We start from the raw sequence: 14,960 nt of genomic DNA, 5'->3' as shown, positions 1-14,960 counted from the left end.
CTTCATTTTACCTTTTTTTTTTTTTTTTTTTTTTTTTTTTTTGAGACAGGGTCTAGGTCTGTCACCCAGGCTGGAGTGCATTGGCCCAATCCTGAGTAGTTGGGACTACAGACATGCACCACCATGCCTGACTAATTTTGTACTTTTCACAGAAAAGTACAAAATTACTGGCTGGTCTTTAACTTCTGGGATCAGGCTGGTCTGAAACTTCTGGGCTCAAGCGCTCTGCCTGCCTCAGCCTTCCAAAGTGCTGGGAATACAGGCATGAACCCCTGCACCCAGCCTAAGTGTCATTAAAAATTTGATCTGTTATATAGGCACTAGGTAGAATGTCTGTCAGATGCATATTTTTAAAGCTGCAAATGCATAAATTGTGCAAGGAGGCACCAAGGCTGTAAAAAAACAACTTGTGTAAACGCTTTTAAAAGGAAAACAAAAAAGTAGTTCAAGATGATTGGGTGCTGGATAGCAGAGAAGCATTGCAATAGACATACTGAAAGAGTAACAAGAAGAAGTTTTAAATATTATCTCCTAATACAACAAAAATGCAAGGAACTCCTATCATCTGGCGTCAGGTTTTGAGCAGCCTCCTGTTATTGATAGGATATATTTGTTTGTTGATGATCAGTAAACAAGGCATTTTTTTTTTTTTTTGCGGCAGCTTTATTGAGATATAATCTCAATGAGGCATACGCTTCACTATTTCCAGTGTACAATTCCATGGATTTTAGTACAGTCAGAGCTGTGCAACAATCATCACAATCAATTTTAGAATATTTTCATCATCCCCAAAAGAAACAACACATCCATTAAACATCACTGTCCATTCTGCCCTTAGCAACTACTAATCTACTTTTTGTCTTTATAGATTTGCCTGTTCCGAACCCTTCATATCAATGGAATCATGTATTTGTCCTTTTATGTCTGCCCTCATTCATTTAGCATAATGTTTTGAAGGTTCATCCATGTTGTAGCATGCACCAGTACTTCATTCCTTTTGATTTCCAAATAATATTCTGTGGTGTGGATACACACATTTCATTTATCCATGCATCAGTTGATGAGCATTTGAGTCATTTTTACTTTTTGGTTATATGAATAACGCTGCTGTGAACATTTGAAGGCACAGTACTTTTCCGGGTCACATTATCATGGAGGACAGTGAATCACAGGCCAGGGTCCTCATCATCGCCCTAACTGGTCCAGGTGAAGAGCTGGACATCAGCAGGTCAGTGCCAGTGAGCTTCCTGGGCTTCTGCCTCCTTGGCACCCTTACATTTGTAGGTCACCTGCTCAGGTTTAGGCTTCTAGTAGGAGACCACCACAAACAGGAACAAATGCCTGTGGCTGGGCCAGCGAGCCCATAACTATGATGGGACATCCACAAGTATCTGGCCCTGGAGAGAAGATGGAAAAAAGGAGCCAGAGTCAGGCATAGTGCAGCCTGGCCAGACCTCTGTTGACCTCAGCTTTCCTGTCTAAGATACTCTAGGATACTCTGTGTCTGTGGCAACTTCTAGAGAAACAGAGTTTCTATAAAACGCTGCTCATCCCTGCCCTTACCCCATCCCGAATTTCATATTGAAAAAGAAAAACCATATGGGAACTGAGAGAGAGCATATGGGTGTGAGGTGAAACATACGGGCCGATAGAGGCAGGGCTATGGTACACGTCTGCTTGTCTTGGTTACTTGTCTGTTGCTTTTTAATGTGTTCCTTTTTTCTCTCAGTAATTTTGTTCTTGGAAGATTTGCTTTTCCCTTCCCTTGTGCATGATTTAATCTCGAATGAGACGAGTGATGTAAAAAAATCTCCAGAAATGGTTTCTTGCTCAGACCTGCATCTCCATTCTGCATGTCTCCGTGGGGTGCTGAGTCTGGGACCACGAGGACAAAGTGCATAGTGCACTGCATGGTGCCACCTGAGGCATGGCAGGCCCAGGGAAGGATGCAGAGTGGTCTTGAGTACCTATTTGAAGTCTCTGAAACTAGCTTCTTTTCTGGCGCCAAAGATATACCGGGATGGGTATATCCCCTTAGGATGAGGGGACTGAGTTTTTCCAAAATTGTTACTGACATGGCTGAGAACATGCTTGGTAGGGAGGAAGGTGAGTGACAGCTTGAAGAAAACACCTTGCACCCAGTAGTATTCTTATGGCCCTTGCATTCCTTCTCAGAAACCTTGCAGAGCCCCAGAAAGTTCTCCTGGCGCCATCCTCAGAGTGCCACCCTCCGTGCAGTGTGCTCAGCTGTCTTGCAGGGTTGCTTCGGTTTGCTACCCGTCCCTCCCTTCTCACTCCCCAGAAGATGGAGGAATTAGGGCCCTCCTTACCAAAAGGCCGCGTCCCACACTTGCTACTAATTACAAAATTGTCTACTAGGTGTTGCAGGCTGGTTTTCATAGTGGCCATTAACTATGATTGATTGTCCTTGTTCAACGACGGCTTTATGAGCAACTTCACTGAATGTTTAATAAGGTGAAGTAGAGCACAGAGGATATCATTTTTAAAATACTGTGTGTGGACTTTGAAGATTAGCATTTAATTGGTACTTAGGTAATTAGGTTTGCAAATAGGAGGCCGGTTGACCAAATTGTGTTACTTCAGGCAAACTGTATCTTAAGTTGTTTACCTGCTTTCTGCAAGTGTTACTTTTAAAAAACAAAATCCCAACAATGAATTGAAATTGAATCCTAAAAATCATACACCACACCTTACTATAAGCCTTATCAACCGAAGGCTGATTTTTAGTAACTTCTTATATTTAAACTCTAATTTTCCCTCAGTGTTCTTCTTCTGTCTTTGTCTGATTAATGGTGTATCTATTCATAAAGTCCCATTTATGTAAAGCATTTATTGAAGCTGGGTAATTGCTGTCTTTTATGTAAGTAGAATGTCTCACCCCGGGAAGGTAATCAAATCAATGCATTGTACTTTAGATTGAACATCTTTCAGTTCACCAGTTACAGGATGGGGTGTTTTTTCATTACCGGAAGATGAGGATTACTTTGCCACCTTAGTCAAAACGTGACCCTAGCAAGACCCAAAATTTAATGTGGGGCAATCTGTTTAACTTCCTCTGTGCCAGAAAACCAGGCACCATCTACCCTAATCGTCTGACTGATTTAAAATTTTTTAAAAAGTTACTGAATTTTTCCAGAGAAACACATTTCTGAAATTATTCTGAGAAAATAAGTTCTGATTTGCAAAATCTAGTTTGCAACATCTATTCTTTCAGTAACATAACTAGCTCATAAACTGAGGGCACCTGTTCACTTAATTTTTTTTCCTCATTCGGTATTGATGCCAGGACAGCTGATTACACTTGGAATAAGTTTTACTATATTCCTTAAAATAGTTGTGAAGTCCAGTGCAATGGTTAAAGCTAGAACAGAAACTTCAAGAAATCCAATTCAGCTGGCACTAATCATGAATATTTAAACCCATGTCCTTAGATTATCCATAGTTATTTTATGAAGATTTGCTGATACGTTGCTTTCCAACTTTGAAATCCCTACTTGTGCGAGGTTTTTTTTTTTTTTTTTTTTTTAAACTGTTAATGGGAGCCTTAGTAAATTTATTAGTAATAAACAGTATGTTTTTCTATAATGATTCCTTTAAATAAGGCTTCCAGTTAATAATAATTACCTTTATTGAAGATCTACACTGTATTGGGATGAAACAGGATATTTCTTAACCCTTACAGCCACCATATAATATGCGTCCTTATCTCTCCTTTAAAGATGAAGAAACTAGTGTTCTTCACTAGCCTCCCTCAAGGATCACGAAGCTGGTAAAGTGGCAAAGGCATGTTGGAACCCAGGTGTGTGAGATGTCAAAGCTCACAAGCTTAATCACTAGACTTTACTCAGATGAATTCATCAGATTTATCTTCTGGCTTTGAGACTTTCAAGTCCTTTGCATTATCCCCTTTTAACTCAGCATTGAGGTGAAGTGAAGGACGGACTTGACCCTGTGGCCTCCTTGTACTATGTGTACATCCGTATCCTTAAACTCCTGATGAAATTCCTAATTAGTGCCTAGACGATGGATCAACTTTTTAGAACACCCATATTGTGGAAAATGCCTTCGTGTTTGGTCCAGTAGTGGAATCCATTTAAGGTGACATCAATAGGAAAATGACACAGATATTCTAAATCACCAACTGGAATTCTGAGAGATGAATGCTGAGATTCTTACCCTCCTTGTCCTTTCCACCAGCATCCTCTCAGACTGAGGGTTCCCCTCCGGAGGTTCTGTGGATTCCAGCTCCATAGTGCTTCCCATGTTTGTCCGTCCTTCTACTTGCCCTCTGTCGCCAGCTGGTTTTAGGCTTCTCTTTCCTCGTCTACTCTTTCCTTTCTCATGGGTTCCCCTACCCCCAATCTGACCTTGCTGCAGTCATTCTGCTACCAGAGTGGTCTTTTTTATGCCAGTTTCTTGAAAATCCTTCTCTGGCTCTGTCTTGCTCGCTCAGTCTTTTTAGCTCCTATAGCACTCAATAACCTGTGGTAGGCTGAATAATGGCTTCCCCAAAGATGTTCACATCCCAGTCCCCAGAATCTGTGAACATCACCTTATATGGCAAAAGGGACTTTGCAGATGTTATGAGGTGAAGAATCTTGAGATGAGGAGATTCTCCCAGGTGATCCCAGTGGGCCCAGTGTAATCACAAGGGTGCTTATAGCAGGGGTGCTAGAGAGTCAGAGGGAGAGAAGATGGTGATCGGACGTTGGAGCAGAGATTGGGGTGTGCTTTCAGTCCACGGCCAAGGAATGTCAGTAGGCTCTAGAAGCTGGAAGAGGCAAGGAATGAATGGATTCTCCCCAACAGCCTCAAGAAGGCACTAGCCTTCCTGATGCTTCAGTATTTGCCTCTGAAAACTCATCTGGACTTCTACACTCTGGAACTATAACAGAATAAATCTGTGTTGTTTCAAGCCACTATGTTTGTGGTCATTTGTAAGAGCAGCAATAAGAAACATTACAAACCTGTAATCATTTTTTTTTTCCCCACTAGATTTGTGCTGTCAGATGTCATGTACATAAGCCACATGTGCCTAGATAAATATAACTTTAAAATTAGAGACAAAAATTTTAAAGTTCCATTTTGTAGCCATACCACATTTCAAGTGCTCAATAGCCAAATGCAGCCAGAGCCTACTGTACCGTGTAATATCAGCATAGAACATTTCCGTAGTTTCAGCATAGAACATTTCCGTAGTTTCAGCATGCTCCGTTGGACGGCATGCTTAGGAGAGGAGTTGTGCCTTGTCTACCTGGACCTTCCCCTAATATTGGCTAGCATCTCCTCACATGGAATACTGGAAGCCTCTCCCCCTTCTTTCCTCACCCCCAGCTCTGCCCCTCACTGTGCAAGGCCTTGGATGTGCCTGGAGCAGAGGCCGGGCAGGCTGTGGAAGCAGACTTGGCCTGTATGGATGGGGAATTCCAGATCGTATATGTAGAGCATACTCTAAATGTGGGGCAGGATGTGGCCTCCATTCCCTTGGCCCTCGGGACTCCTGACCAGGACACAGCCCCCATTTGCCCAAGTCTGAGGGTGTTCTCTCTATACCTATCACAGTGCCTGATAGTGGGTGGTAGGTGCATAGCATTGTTGAATAAACAAATTTACTGAAAACCTACTCATGCCCTGATTTGTATGAGTACTGGAATTCCACAGAGAATAAAACAATTTCCCTGATTCATGGAGCTTACATTCCAGAGGGAGAAAGAACTGATTAGTCAATAAATAGATGTGTATTATAATGGCAGGGAGTGATAAGTGCTATGAAGAAAAATATCCATAGTAATGGGATGGATTGACGGAAGTCGGGGGCTGGTAGATATATTTTAGATAAGTGGTTGCAGAAAACCTTTCAGGGGAGGAGACATCTGAGGATAGACCTCAATCAAGTGAGACAGGGAAGGTGGAAAGGAAGAAATTAAATGATCTGGGCTCCCGTTTTATCACTGATCTTCAGACCTTCTAGTTACCTAATAGTGTTCTCCCACTGCTTCCCTCTGTTGTTATACTGGGTGCCCATACTGCCTGAGATTTTGCTGATGGTTATTATTTAGATATTGACAATTGTGTGTATATGTATCTATATGGTCTTTTTTTCCAAATACAAAATATCATTGTAATATTAAATATTCCTTTTTCAAACTACATACTTTGGGATGCTGATATATGTCCTCTACTTCCCAATAAGAGTATCCACTTTTTACAATTAGGCTGCTATTTAAATTATAGTTTGAGGAGACTTTTATGCTAAAACAATACTTAAACAGTGCAGAATTACCACTTGTTCTAACTTTTCTCCTTGACCAGTGCTTTGGTGATCAGGGGTGAGAAACGTTCTTTTTTGCTCTGCCACCCAGGCTGGAGTATAGTGGTACAGTCTTGGCTCACTGCAACCTCCGCCTCCCAGGTTCAACTGATTCTCCTGCCTCAGCCTCCCGAGTACCTGGGATTACAGGTGCCTGCCACCATGCCAGGCTAATTATTGTATTTTTAATAGAGACGAGGTTTTTCCACATTGGCCAGGCTGGTCTCAAACTCCTGACCTCAGGTGATCTGTCCGCCTTGACTTCCCAAAGTTTTGGGATTACAGGTGTGAGCCACCACACCCAGCTAAAACATCCTGATTTTCTAATTCTCATGATACCCTTAAAACTACTCTATACAACTGCATTGTCCAATATGGCAGCTATTGGTCCTTTGTGGCTATTCAGGGTTTGAAAGATGGCTAATCCAAGTTGAATGTGCTGTCGGGGTAAAATTCTCAGCAGATTTTGAAGACTTAGTATAAGAAATCATAAAATTATAAAATTATTAGTATTTTGTATTGAGTACGTGTTGAAATTATAGTATTTTTGTATGTTGAGTTAAAATATATTATTAAAATTAATGTTACCTATTTCTTTTACTTGCTTTAATGTAGCTTCTAGAAAATTTAAAATTACATATGTGGCCTACATTTTTAGCTTATATGCTGTTTTTGTCTGCTTACTTTCTAAGGGTATATGTCTACAGTTTGGGCATATCATTGGGGTATGATACCATGGGGAGAAAATAAAAATGTATGGGACGAATATGTTCACCAACAGCCATAGAGCATAACTCCACAGGAACCACCAGTTAAGAGAGAAGAATCAATAGACAGTGCATTGTTTAGTAGATTAATGAGCTTCTTTTAAATATGAATGTTATCTACTTTAAAATTTTATCTCCATGGCATATTTTTCTTCTTTTTAAGTTTTTCTCAGAACTGAAATTTTAAGATAGTGTCATCTTTTAAGAGCAAGGTATAATTTTTCAGGACCACTGGGGAAAAGTTTTAATGAGTACCTTTGTTAAAATAGTAGTATTCATTTTTTAATGCTTTTAATTGACACATAATTGTACATGAGATATTTTGATATGTGTGTACAATATAGACTGATAAAATCAGAGTAATGGACATATCTGTCACCTCAAACATTTATCATTTCTTCGTGGTGGGAACATTCGGAATTCTGTCTTCTAGCTATTTTAAAATATACAGTAACGTATTGTTAACTATAGTCACCTGCTTTGCTATAGAACACTAGAACTTATGCCTCCAATCTAATTGTAATTTTTTACCCATTAACCAACCTCTCTGTATCAGCCATCCTCCCTACCCTTCCCAGTCTCTGATGACCACTATTCTCTTTACTTCCAGGAGAGCAACTTTTTTAGCCTCCACATGAGTAAAATTTTAGAAATAAAAAAAATGTAAATACAAGAAAATAGTAGTATTCAGTATTTCAGAGATTCGTGAACTCTTTGAAATTTTTCATAATTAAATCAGCCAGTATGCCTAAATAGAACATTGCTGAAATACACAAAATCGTTTTTTTAAATCAACAGGTTGTCAGAGTAAGGTTGTTTTATTTGTTTTATAAAGAAAATTATATAATTGGAAACAGCAGAAGTTGCTGAGAGAACAGAATGTATTTTGGTCTGGTTTTTTTCCCCTGGGGAAGTGAGAAAAGAGGAAGTAAAGGATTCTGGGAACCTGCCTTCAGCACCCAGCTTCAGCTACCAGCCAGGCGGCTGTGGGCAAATTCTTAGTCTCTTTTTGCCTCAGTCCTCATCTGTAAAATTGAGATGATAATAATAATACTTATCTAATAGGATTGGTATAGAATTTAAATGAGTTAATTCTTATATAATAGAATTGTGCCTGAGATAATATCCACTCGCTCACATTTAGCTATAGCAATATATGATTATAATTGTTATTACTATTATTAGATATCTTATATTTGAATGAGAAATTTAAGTTTTCCAAGCCTTTTGTCATCATACTTTCATCCTTCAAGCAACAGTGTCGAGTCCACAAGGGCGTGTATTTATTATACCTGTTTTAAGGATGAAGTCACTTGAGCCCTGGAGAGGATTAGTAACTTGCCCAAGGTCACTTAAGTAGTGGCAGAGCTGGGAATCTCATCTAGTATTCTCAATTGACCCTTTCCAGTAGCCTGAGAAGTAGGTATAAACCACGGAGAAAGCATTACGCTTGAGGCCTGTATAACTCCCTAGTTACACTGTGGGTGTTCTTCTTTGAATTATATCCCAAGAACAGCTCACAGTGGTTACTTGTGGATGGCTTGAGAGTGTGTTCATTTTACCTAAAACCCCAGCGAAGTCTAAATTTTAACATTTCATAGCAGAGGGCTAACTGTATTAAAATGATGGTGTCTTCATCCAACTTAACTGTATTTAAGGCCCAATTCCCTGTTCCCTATGTAATATTGAGTCACTTTTGTCCTTTTGTAAAACAAAAATCGCACTACTTTGCTCCCAAATTAAGGATCTGGATCCGTTGATCTTGCCTAATTGTTTTCAGATACAGAATCTGTAATCTTGCTTAACTTTAGGCTTATACGGGGAAAAAATACGAGCTTTAGAGTCAGACAAAGATGCATTGAAACCTGACTCTGTCACTTAACATTTTTTAGCCTTGGACTAATCAGGGGACCTTTTTGAATCTTAGTTTTCACATCTGCAAAATAGGAATGTTCGAATGTATGCTTTGGCACTGTTATAAGGATTCAAGGTAAGCTAACGAAGAGCCGGGCTTTTGGGAGGAGCCCAGAGACAGTGGGTACTGAGGCTCTGGAAATTCTACCTATATAGACCAGTGGAGTTGTACCTTCTGCACCAAAGACAGTGTGTGAATACATCATTGGGTTTTGGAAAATCAAAATGAATGTAACCTAGAGCTTTACATATTAGAAAAATATTTGAAAAGATATACAGTAGGCCAATTTATTTAAAAAAGATATACAACAAAATGGTAACTGTATTAATAGCTTGGTAATAGAAAATCAAGTGTATTTTGGTTACATTTTCTAACTTTTTATGATGTGTATGTCTACTTTTGTAGTAATAAAAGGTTTTTTTTTTATTTAAAACATCATTTACATTAAAAAAAAAAAAAGAAAGAAAAAGAAAAGAAACACAGTGTGCTGGGTGCAATAGCTCACACCTATAATCCCAGCACTTTGTTAGGCTGAGGCAGGAGGGTCACTTAAAGCCAGGAGTTCAAGACCTGGCTGGGCAACATAGTGAGACCCCCATCTCTATAAAAAATAAATAAATTTTAAAAAACAGAAAGCAATTGTACCATGTTAACATATGTGTTCTCTTAATGGGTAATTTCCCTCCTCCTTTCTACTTTTCCAATTTTCTACAGTAAGCATGTTTGTATGAATAATGGAGAAGATAAAAGTGCATTTTTCTTTTTTTGAGATGGAGTTTCACTCTTGTAGCCTGGGCTGAAATGCAGTGGCACGATCTCAGCTCACTGCAACCTCTGCCTCCTAGGTTCAAGTAATTCTCCTGCCTCAGCCTCCCAAGTAGCAGGGATTTGCAGGCACCCATTATCATGCCCAGCCAATTTTTGTACTTTTAGTAGAGACAGGGTTTCATCATGTTGGCCAGGCTGGTCTTGAACTCCTGACCTCAAGTGATCCGCCCGTTTTGGCCTTCCAAAGTGCTGGGATTACAGGCGTGAGATACCACGCCCAGTCAAAAGTGCATTTTTCATAGGCATAAACACTACCCCAAAATGGAATTTACAGTACATTAGAACTCACAAAAATACAAATTCTTGGGAATGTGGGAAGATGTTTCAGGACCAATAGATATAATAATACTACTAATAATAGGTACTCTTTATTGAGCATTTTCTGTATGAGGCTCTATATTTGAACTTTTTCCATGCATTTTCTAACTTAATCCTCACAACAGGTTAATGAGATTGATTTCAGTTGAGGCTTGCGATGATGTAAATTACCCAAGGCACGATTCAGAATTTAAACTTGTGCTTTCAAAGGAAAAATAAAATCCTCATGTTAACGAAAGAAATCTTCACTTATGCTAAACTGGGGAAATAAAACTTTCCACAGAATTTATGACCAAATTCACATTGGATCAAGTTTTCTCAGCTGTTAGCTATAATATAAACTTAAACTACCACTCCATATTCTATTTTTTTTCTAGAATTTCTTTTAATTGGGTAACTTGGGGGGTGAGGGAAGGAATGGGGGTGGTTTTAATAGAATATCTTTTTCTTAATTTAGGCTTAAAAGTCAGCATAGGAAAAGAAGGGGTACAGGTAACATGAAGGGAGAGGTTTGTTGAGTGGAAATGGGTGGTGATACTGGAAGCTGGTTTTGTGCACTCCAAGTGTGGAGGAAATGGGTAAGTAAATCTGCTCCTCTTCTATAATGGGTAATGAACTTGGTGACAGTCTTCCTTTTAGCCTTTGGTTCCCAGATTAGGAAAAGATGTTAGATTAGAGTTGAAGGAAATTTCATATATGAGTATTCATAATGATTAACCCTTTTTTGGGTAAGAATTTCCATATTCACGTCTCATAAGTTGCCTTATGTCCTGGGCTTTTTGATAGGTTGGCTTTATCCTGTCTCTTAAGTGCACTTACTCATACAGTACCCTTCTGGAAGTTTGATATTTATTTTAAAAATTATTTCTGTGAGCCCTTTGGGAGGAGGGCAGGCAGTAGCCTGGCTTATTCATCTTTATATAAAAGCAACTAACAGGCTGGGTGTGGTGGCTCACTCCTGTAATTCCCACACCTTGCGGGGCCAGGGTGGGAGGATCGCTTCTCCCCAGGAGTTCAAGACCCACCTTGGCAACATAGTGAGGCCTCATTTCCACTAAAAATAAAAAAACTTAGCCACATGCGATGGCACCTATAGTCCCAGTTATTCAGGAGGCTGAAGACGGAGGATGACTTGAGCCCAGGAAGCCGAAACTAAAGTGAGCTGTGATTGCACCTCTGCACTTTAGCCTGGGTGACAGAGCGAGACCCTGTCTCAAAAAGCAACTAACAGCAACAACAAAAAAAAGCAACTAGCAGGAGTCATATTGTTGGCATTTGATACATTTTTGTTGAACCAGTGGATGAGTTCTTATTGGCAGGCAAGGAAACTTTTCTAGGGTTGGAGTTGCCTGATAAAAGCTCAGGTTGCTCTGGGAGATGGGACATTCTGGGCAGGTATGGGCTTGGGGGGATTTGACTCCTGGATTCTACGTAGGACTAAGTGATGTTTAAGTCTTGTTGTAAATGTAAGATTCTGTAATTCTATTTTTCTAGCATGTGCCCCAAGGGAAGAGAGATGGAAAGCTAATTGGAATTGCAGATTATCTTAGAAAGCCTTTGTTAGCAAAAGTGATGAACAGGTTTTGTATCAGCATTGAGAGCAGAAGGGCTTTCCCCCAGTTTCTGGAGTCAGCATCAACAGTGCTCATCCTGAGACACGGTTCCAGTAAGCCTGGACTTCAGATTATCTTCCAGATTTAGGCTGAGCCCCAGGAAGGGAATGGTGAGGAGGAGAAACTGCTCTAGTATTTTCAATGCTAGGAAACTAGTGTGAGAAGTTTTAGAATAAGTCAATTCATTGGCATCCAAGTTACAAATACATTTACTTAAGAGCCAGGAAATAATGTGACTCACTAAATATGTTACCTTAAATGATTTTAATTGGTCTCCACACACTATTTACGTTGCTGCCTCATTCATGAGGTCTCATACACTATTATCAATATGAATTTTGTTCCTCATATTTATGACAATTAAAGAAGGTATTAATTTTGTCCAATAAGCTTAGAATTTCTGTACGTCAGAAGTTACAAAATGGTAGGCCATAGGTAAAATCTGGCCCCAGAACGTGCTTTGTTTGGCTGTACAGTATTTTGTTTTAATTTAATTAGTTACTGATATTTAACATTTTGGAGATTTTACCCAAAAATCCAGATTTCTGGCTTCTCTCTCAGAAAACAAAAATACCAGATTTGGCATAACTGCGTCATACCTCCTACCCAGCGCCCATTATCTGGAGCTTGATGGCTAGATGAAGCCTGTGCCCGTTATGTTACCGTGGTCATGACCATCCCTTGTTACTTTACACCCTGCCTGCATCTCTCATTTGGGGGACCTGTCCGGCCTGTGAGGGCATTGGAGTTTGTGACCCCTGCTCTATGTGTAAGGCTCACAGGCAGGTCTTACATCTCTAAGTGGCTGTCGTTTCAACCCTGTGAGGACTGAACAATGTGAAGTGTTTCATTGGATTTGGGCAGAGTGTTGTGCCTTCGGGATAATCCTGGCCAGTCAACTCTGTAACCAGAGGGAAGAAGAAAAAAGGTATTCATCCTGTGCTGCGCTGTTGGCATTTAGGAGAGCCCTAGTCTAGGAGACCGGGCCTCAAGTGCCCTGCAGACTGCTCGCTTGCCTCCGCTCATGGTTACTTGGCACCTGTGCTTGGGGAAGCGTCCAATGGAGTGGCAGAGGCTCAATGCCATCCATTCAGACAGCTTTCTGAATGCCGGCAGCCAAGAGAACATCAGCTGTGCCTGTGAGTAGTGTGGGTCCCCGCCAGAAACATCTAAACTTCAAAGGGAAAAAATCGTACTGTGGGTCGATGTGGAAAGCTTTTGGTCTTTTTGAATTTTGCTCATTTTTACAGAGAAGGAAGACGGTGTGAAGCATTCTGACGGACTCTACCTGTTTTCAGGTGCCAAGATAATTAAGCTAGAGTAGTTGCATTTAAAACCTAACCATGAAAATAAAATGAATACAAAGAATTTCTGTTTGTTGTCAGAGCTACCTTAGAATTAGGGAAAGAAGATCATGGATGAATCTGATTGCAGATTTCATTAAAATTGAAGTTACATATTCACGACTGATTTTGATTGCACCATTTCTAAGGTCTTAAAGTGGTGGGGGTGGGGTGGGTGACTTATAACCGAATAACCTACTCTTTCGTTCTAAAAGAAAAAGAAATCGTGCTTTCGTTTGGACTTGAAATTTTATTCTCATGCTGGCCCAAGACTGAAGTCTGATACCTGGAATTTATTAGCAGCAAAATGTACTGTTTAAAAATCTAAAAAATCGGCCGGGCACGGTGGCTCACGCCTGTAATCCCAGCACTTTGGGAGACCAGGGCGGGCGGATCACAAGGTCAGGAGATGGAGACCATCCTGGCTAACACGGTGAAATCCCGTCTCTACTAAAAATAGAAAAAACTAGCCGGGCGCGGTGGCGGGCGCCTGTAGGCCCAGCTACTCGAGAGACTGAGGCAGGAGAATGGCGTGAACCCGGGAGGCGGAGGCTGCAGTGAGCCGAGATCACGTTACTGCACTCCAGCCTGGGCCACGGAGCAAGACTCTGTCTCAAAAAAAAAAAAAAAAAAGAAAGAAAGAAATCTGAAAAATCTACGATCCTGAAGACAAGCATGTGCAGACCAAAGCTCTCTTGAAATCCCTCTGGAGCCCATGCGTGATTTGGTGACTTCCTCAAGACCTTCATCATTTACTTTACATTTGATTTATTTTCTACCATGCTGCCTTTCCTCACATGTCACTCCTGAGTTTCTCCTCTTTTAAATTTCTCTAACTCTCCTTGAGCTATGCTTCCCTTTATCCTTTTCCTGCTCCCACCTTCCCTCTTTCCCTAGACCATACCAGTCCAGTGTCTTCTGTTTTCCTCTCTTTACTACCTCCGCCTCTTTCCCAAGACACAAGGAAATTTAACAGAGGGGAGCGTACCGTGTGGGCAGAACGCTGGGGAGGAGAGTTTAAATTAAAAGGCAACATTTACATTGTAGATGCGTAATTAGAGGGAGAGGTGGTGAGAGCTGGTGAGAGCTGTCTGGTGCTGGGGATTCGGATGGAGGAGGACAGTATTTCTCCAGCAGTGCACTGTAAGAGCTATTTATGCATCTGATCATGTTTAAAAACGAAACTCTTCCAGATAAGAACAGATGTAAAGGGGTGGGCGTGGCAGAGGCAACATTACTAATCATATTTGAGGCCTTACAAAGAGCTTGTAGAGAAGTAGAGGTATGAGATTAGAAAATGTTAACATTTTCATCATAGTATTTCTGCAATGCTGCTTTGTTGTAATTTTTAATGATATATTTTTAAAGAAGTGTAACTTTTCAAAGTAGTTTGCAAGTTTAATAGACCATAAAACAAATAAGAAAAGCAGAAGATCGGTGTTTAAAATAATTTGTAATTTTAAGCCACGTTCATTCAAAATTTAAATCTAATTATATTGAAAGGCAACTCGGATTGCATTATGGTACTCACAGATCCTTCCATTCCCTATCCTTGAACATAGCTGGAACTGCCCCCTCCCTTATCAAGATTAACACAAAACATTGTTAAAAATCTGTTGTTCCCTGTTTGGCAGGAAATGTCATTTTCCTGATAATTTCATTAGTTAGAACATAAATCTACAGCTATCTTTTCTAAATGTGCATAATCTGCATTTGTTTTTAACTTGTTAAATAAGTTGAAGCATTTCCTGTAATAAGTGAACAAAGAGCTGAATCAAGATAGCATCCCATATCATTTTAGAATATTTACTTTAAAATCCCCTAATAATTAGCCCAGCCTCTGCC

At 40.2% G+C, this 14,960-nt stretch overlaps 1 protein-coding gene across 1 annotated transcript in view; it reads left to right on the top strand.

Annotated features, from left to right (window-relative positions):
• The first annotated feature begins 10,683 nt into the window (after positions 1-10,683).
• Positions 10,684-14,960, top strand: part of SRGAP1 (SLIT-ROBO Rho GTPase activating protein 1) — a 193,514-nt gene continuing 189,237 nt past the window's right edge. Inside the window, exons 1-2 of the mRNA XM_011972934.1 lie at positions 10,684-10,737; positions 12,734-12,911. Of these exons, the coding sequence (XP_011828324.1) occupies positions 10,684-10,737; positions 12,734-12,911 (232 nt within the window). The remainder of the gene's footprint in view (positions 10,738-12,733; positions 12,912-14,960) is intronic.

This window comes from Mandrillus leucophaeus, unplaced genomic scaffold, assembly GCF_000951045.1.
Source record: "Mandrillus leucophaeus isolate KB7577 unplaced genomic scaffold, Mleu.le_1.0 Scaffold132, whole genome shotgun sequence".
Classification (NCBI taxonomy): domain Eukaryota; kingdom Metazoa; phylum Chordata; class Mammalia; order Primates; family Cercopithecidae; genus Mandrillus; species Mandrillus leucophaeus.
This window is presented reverse-complemented; position numbering and strand designations above follow the sequence as displayed.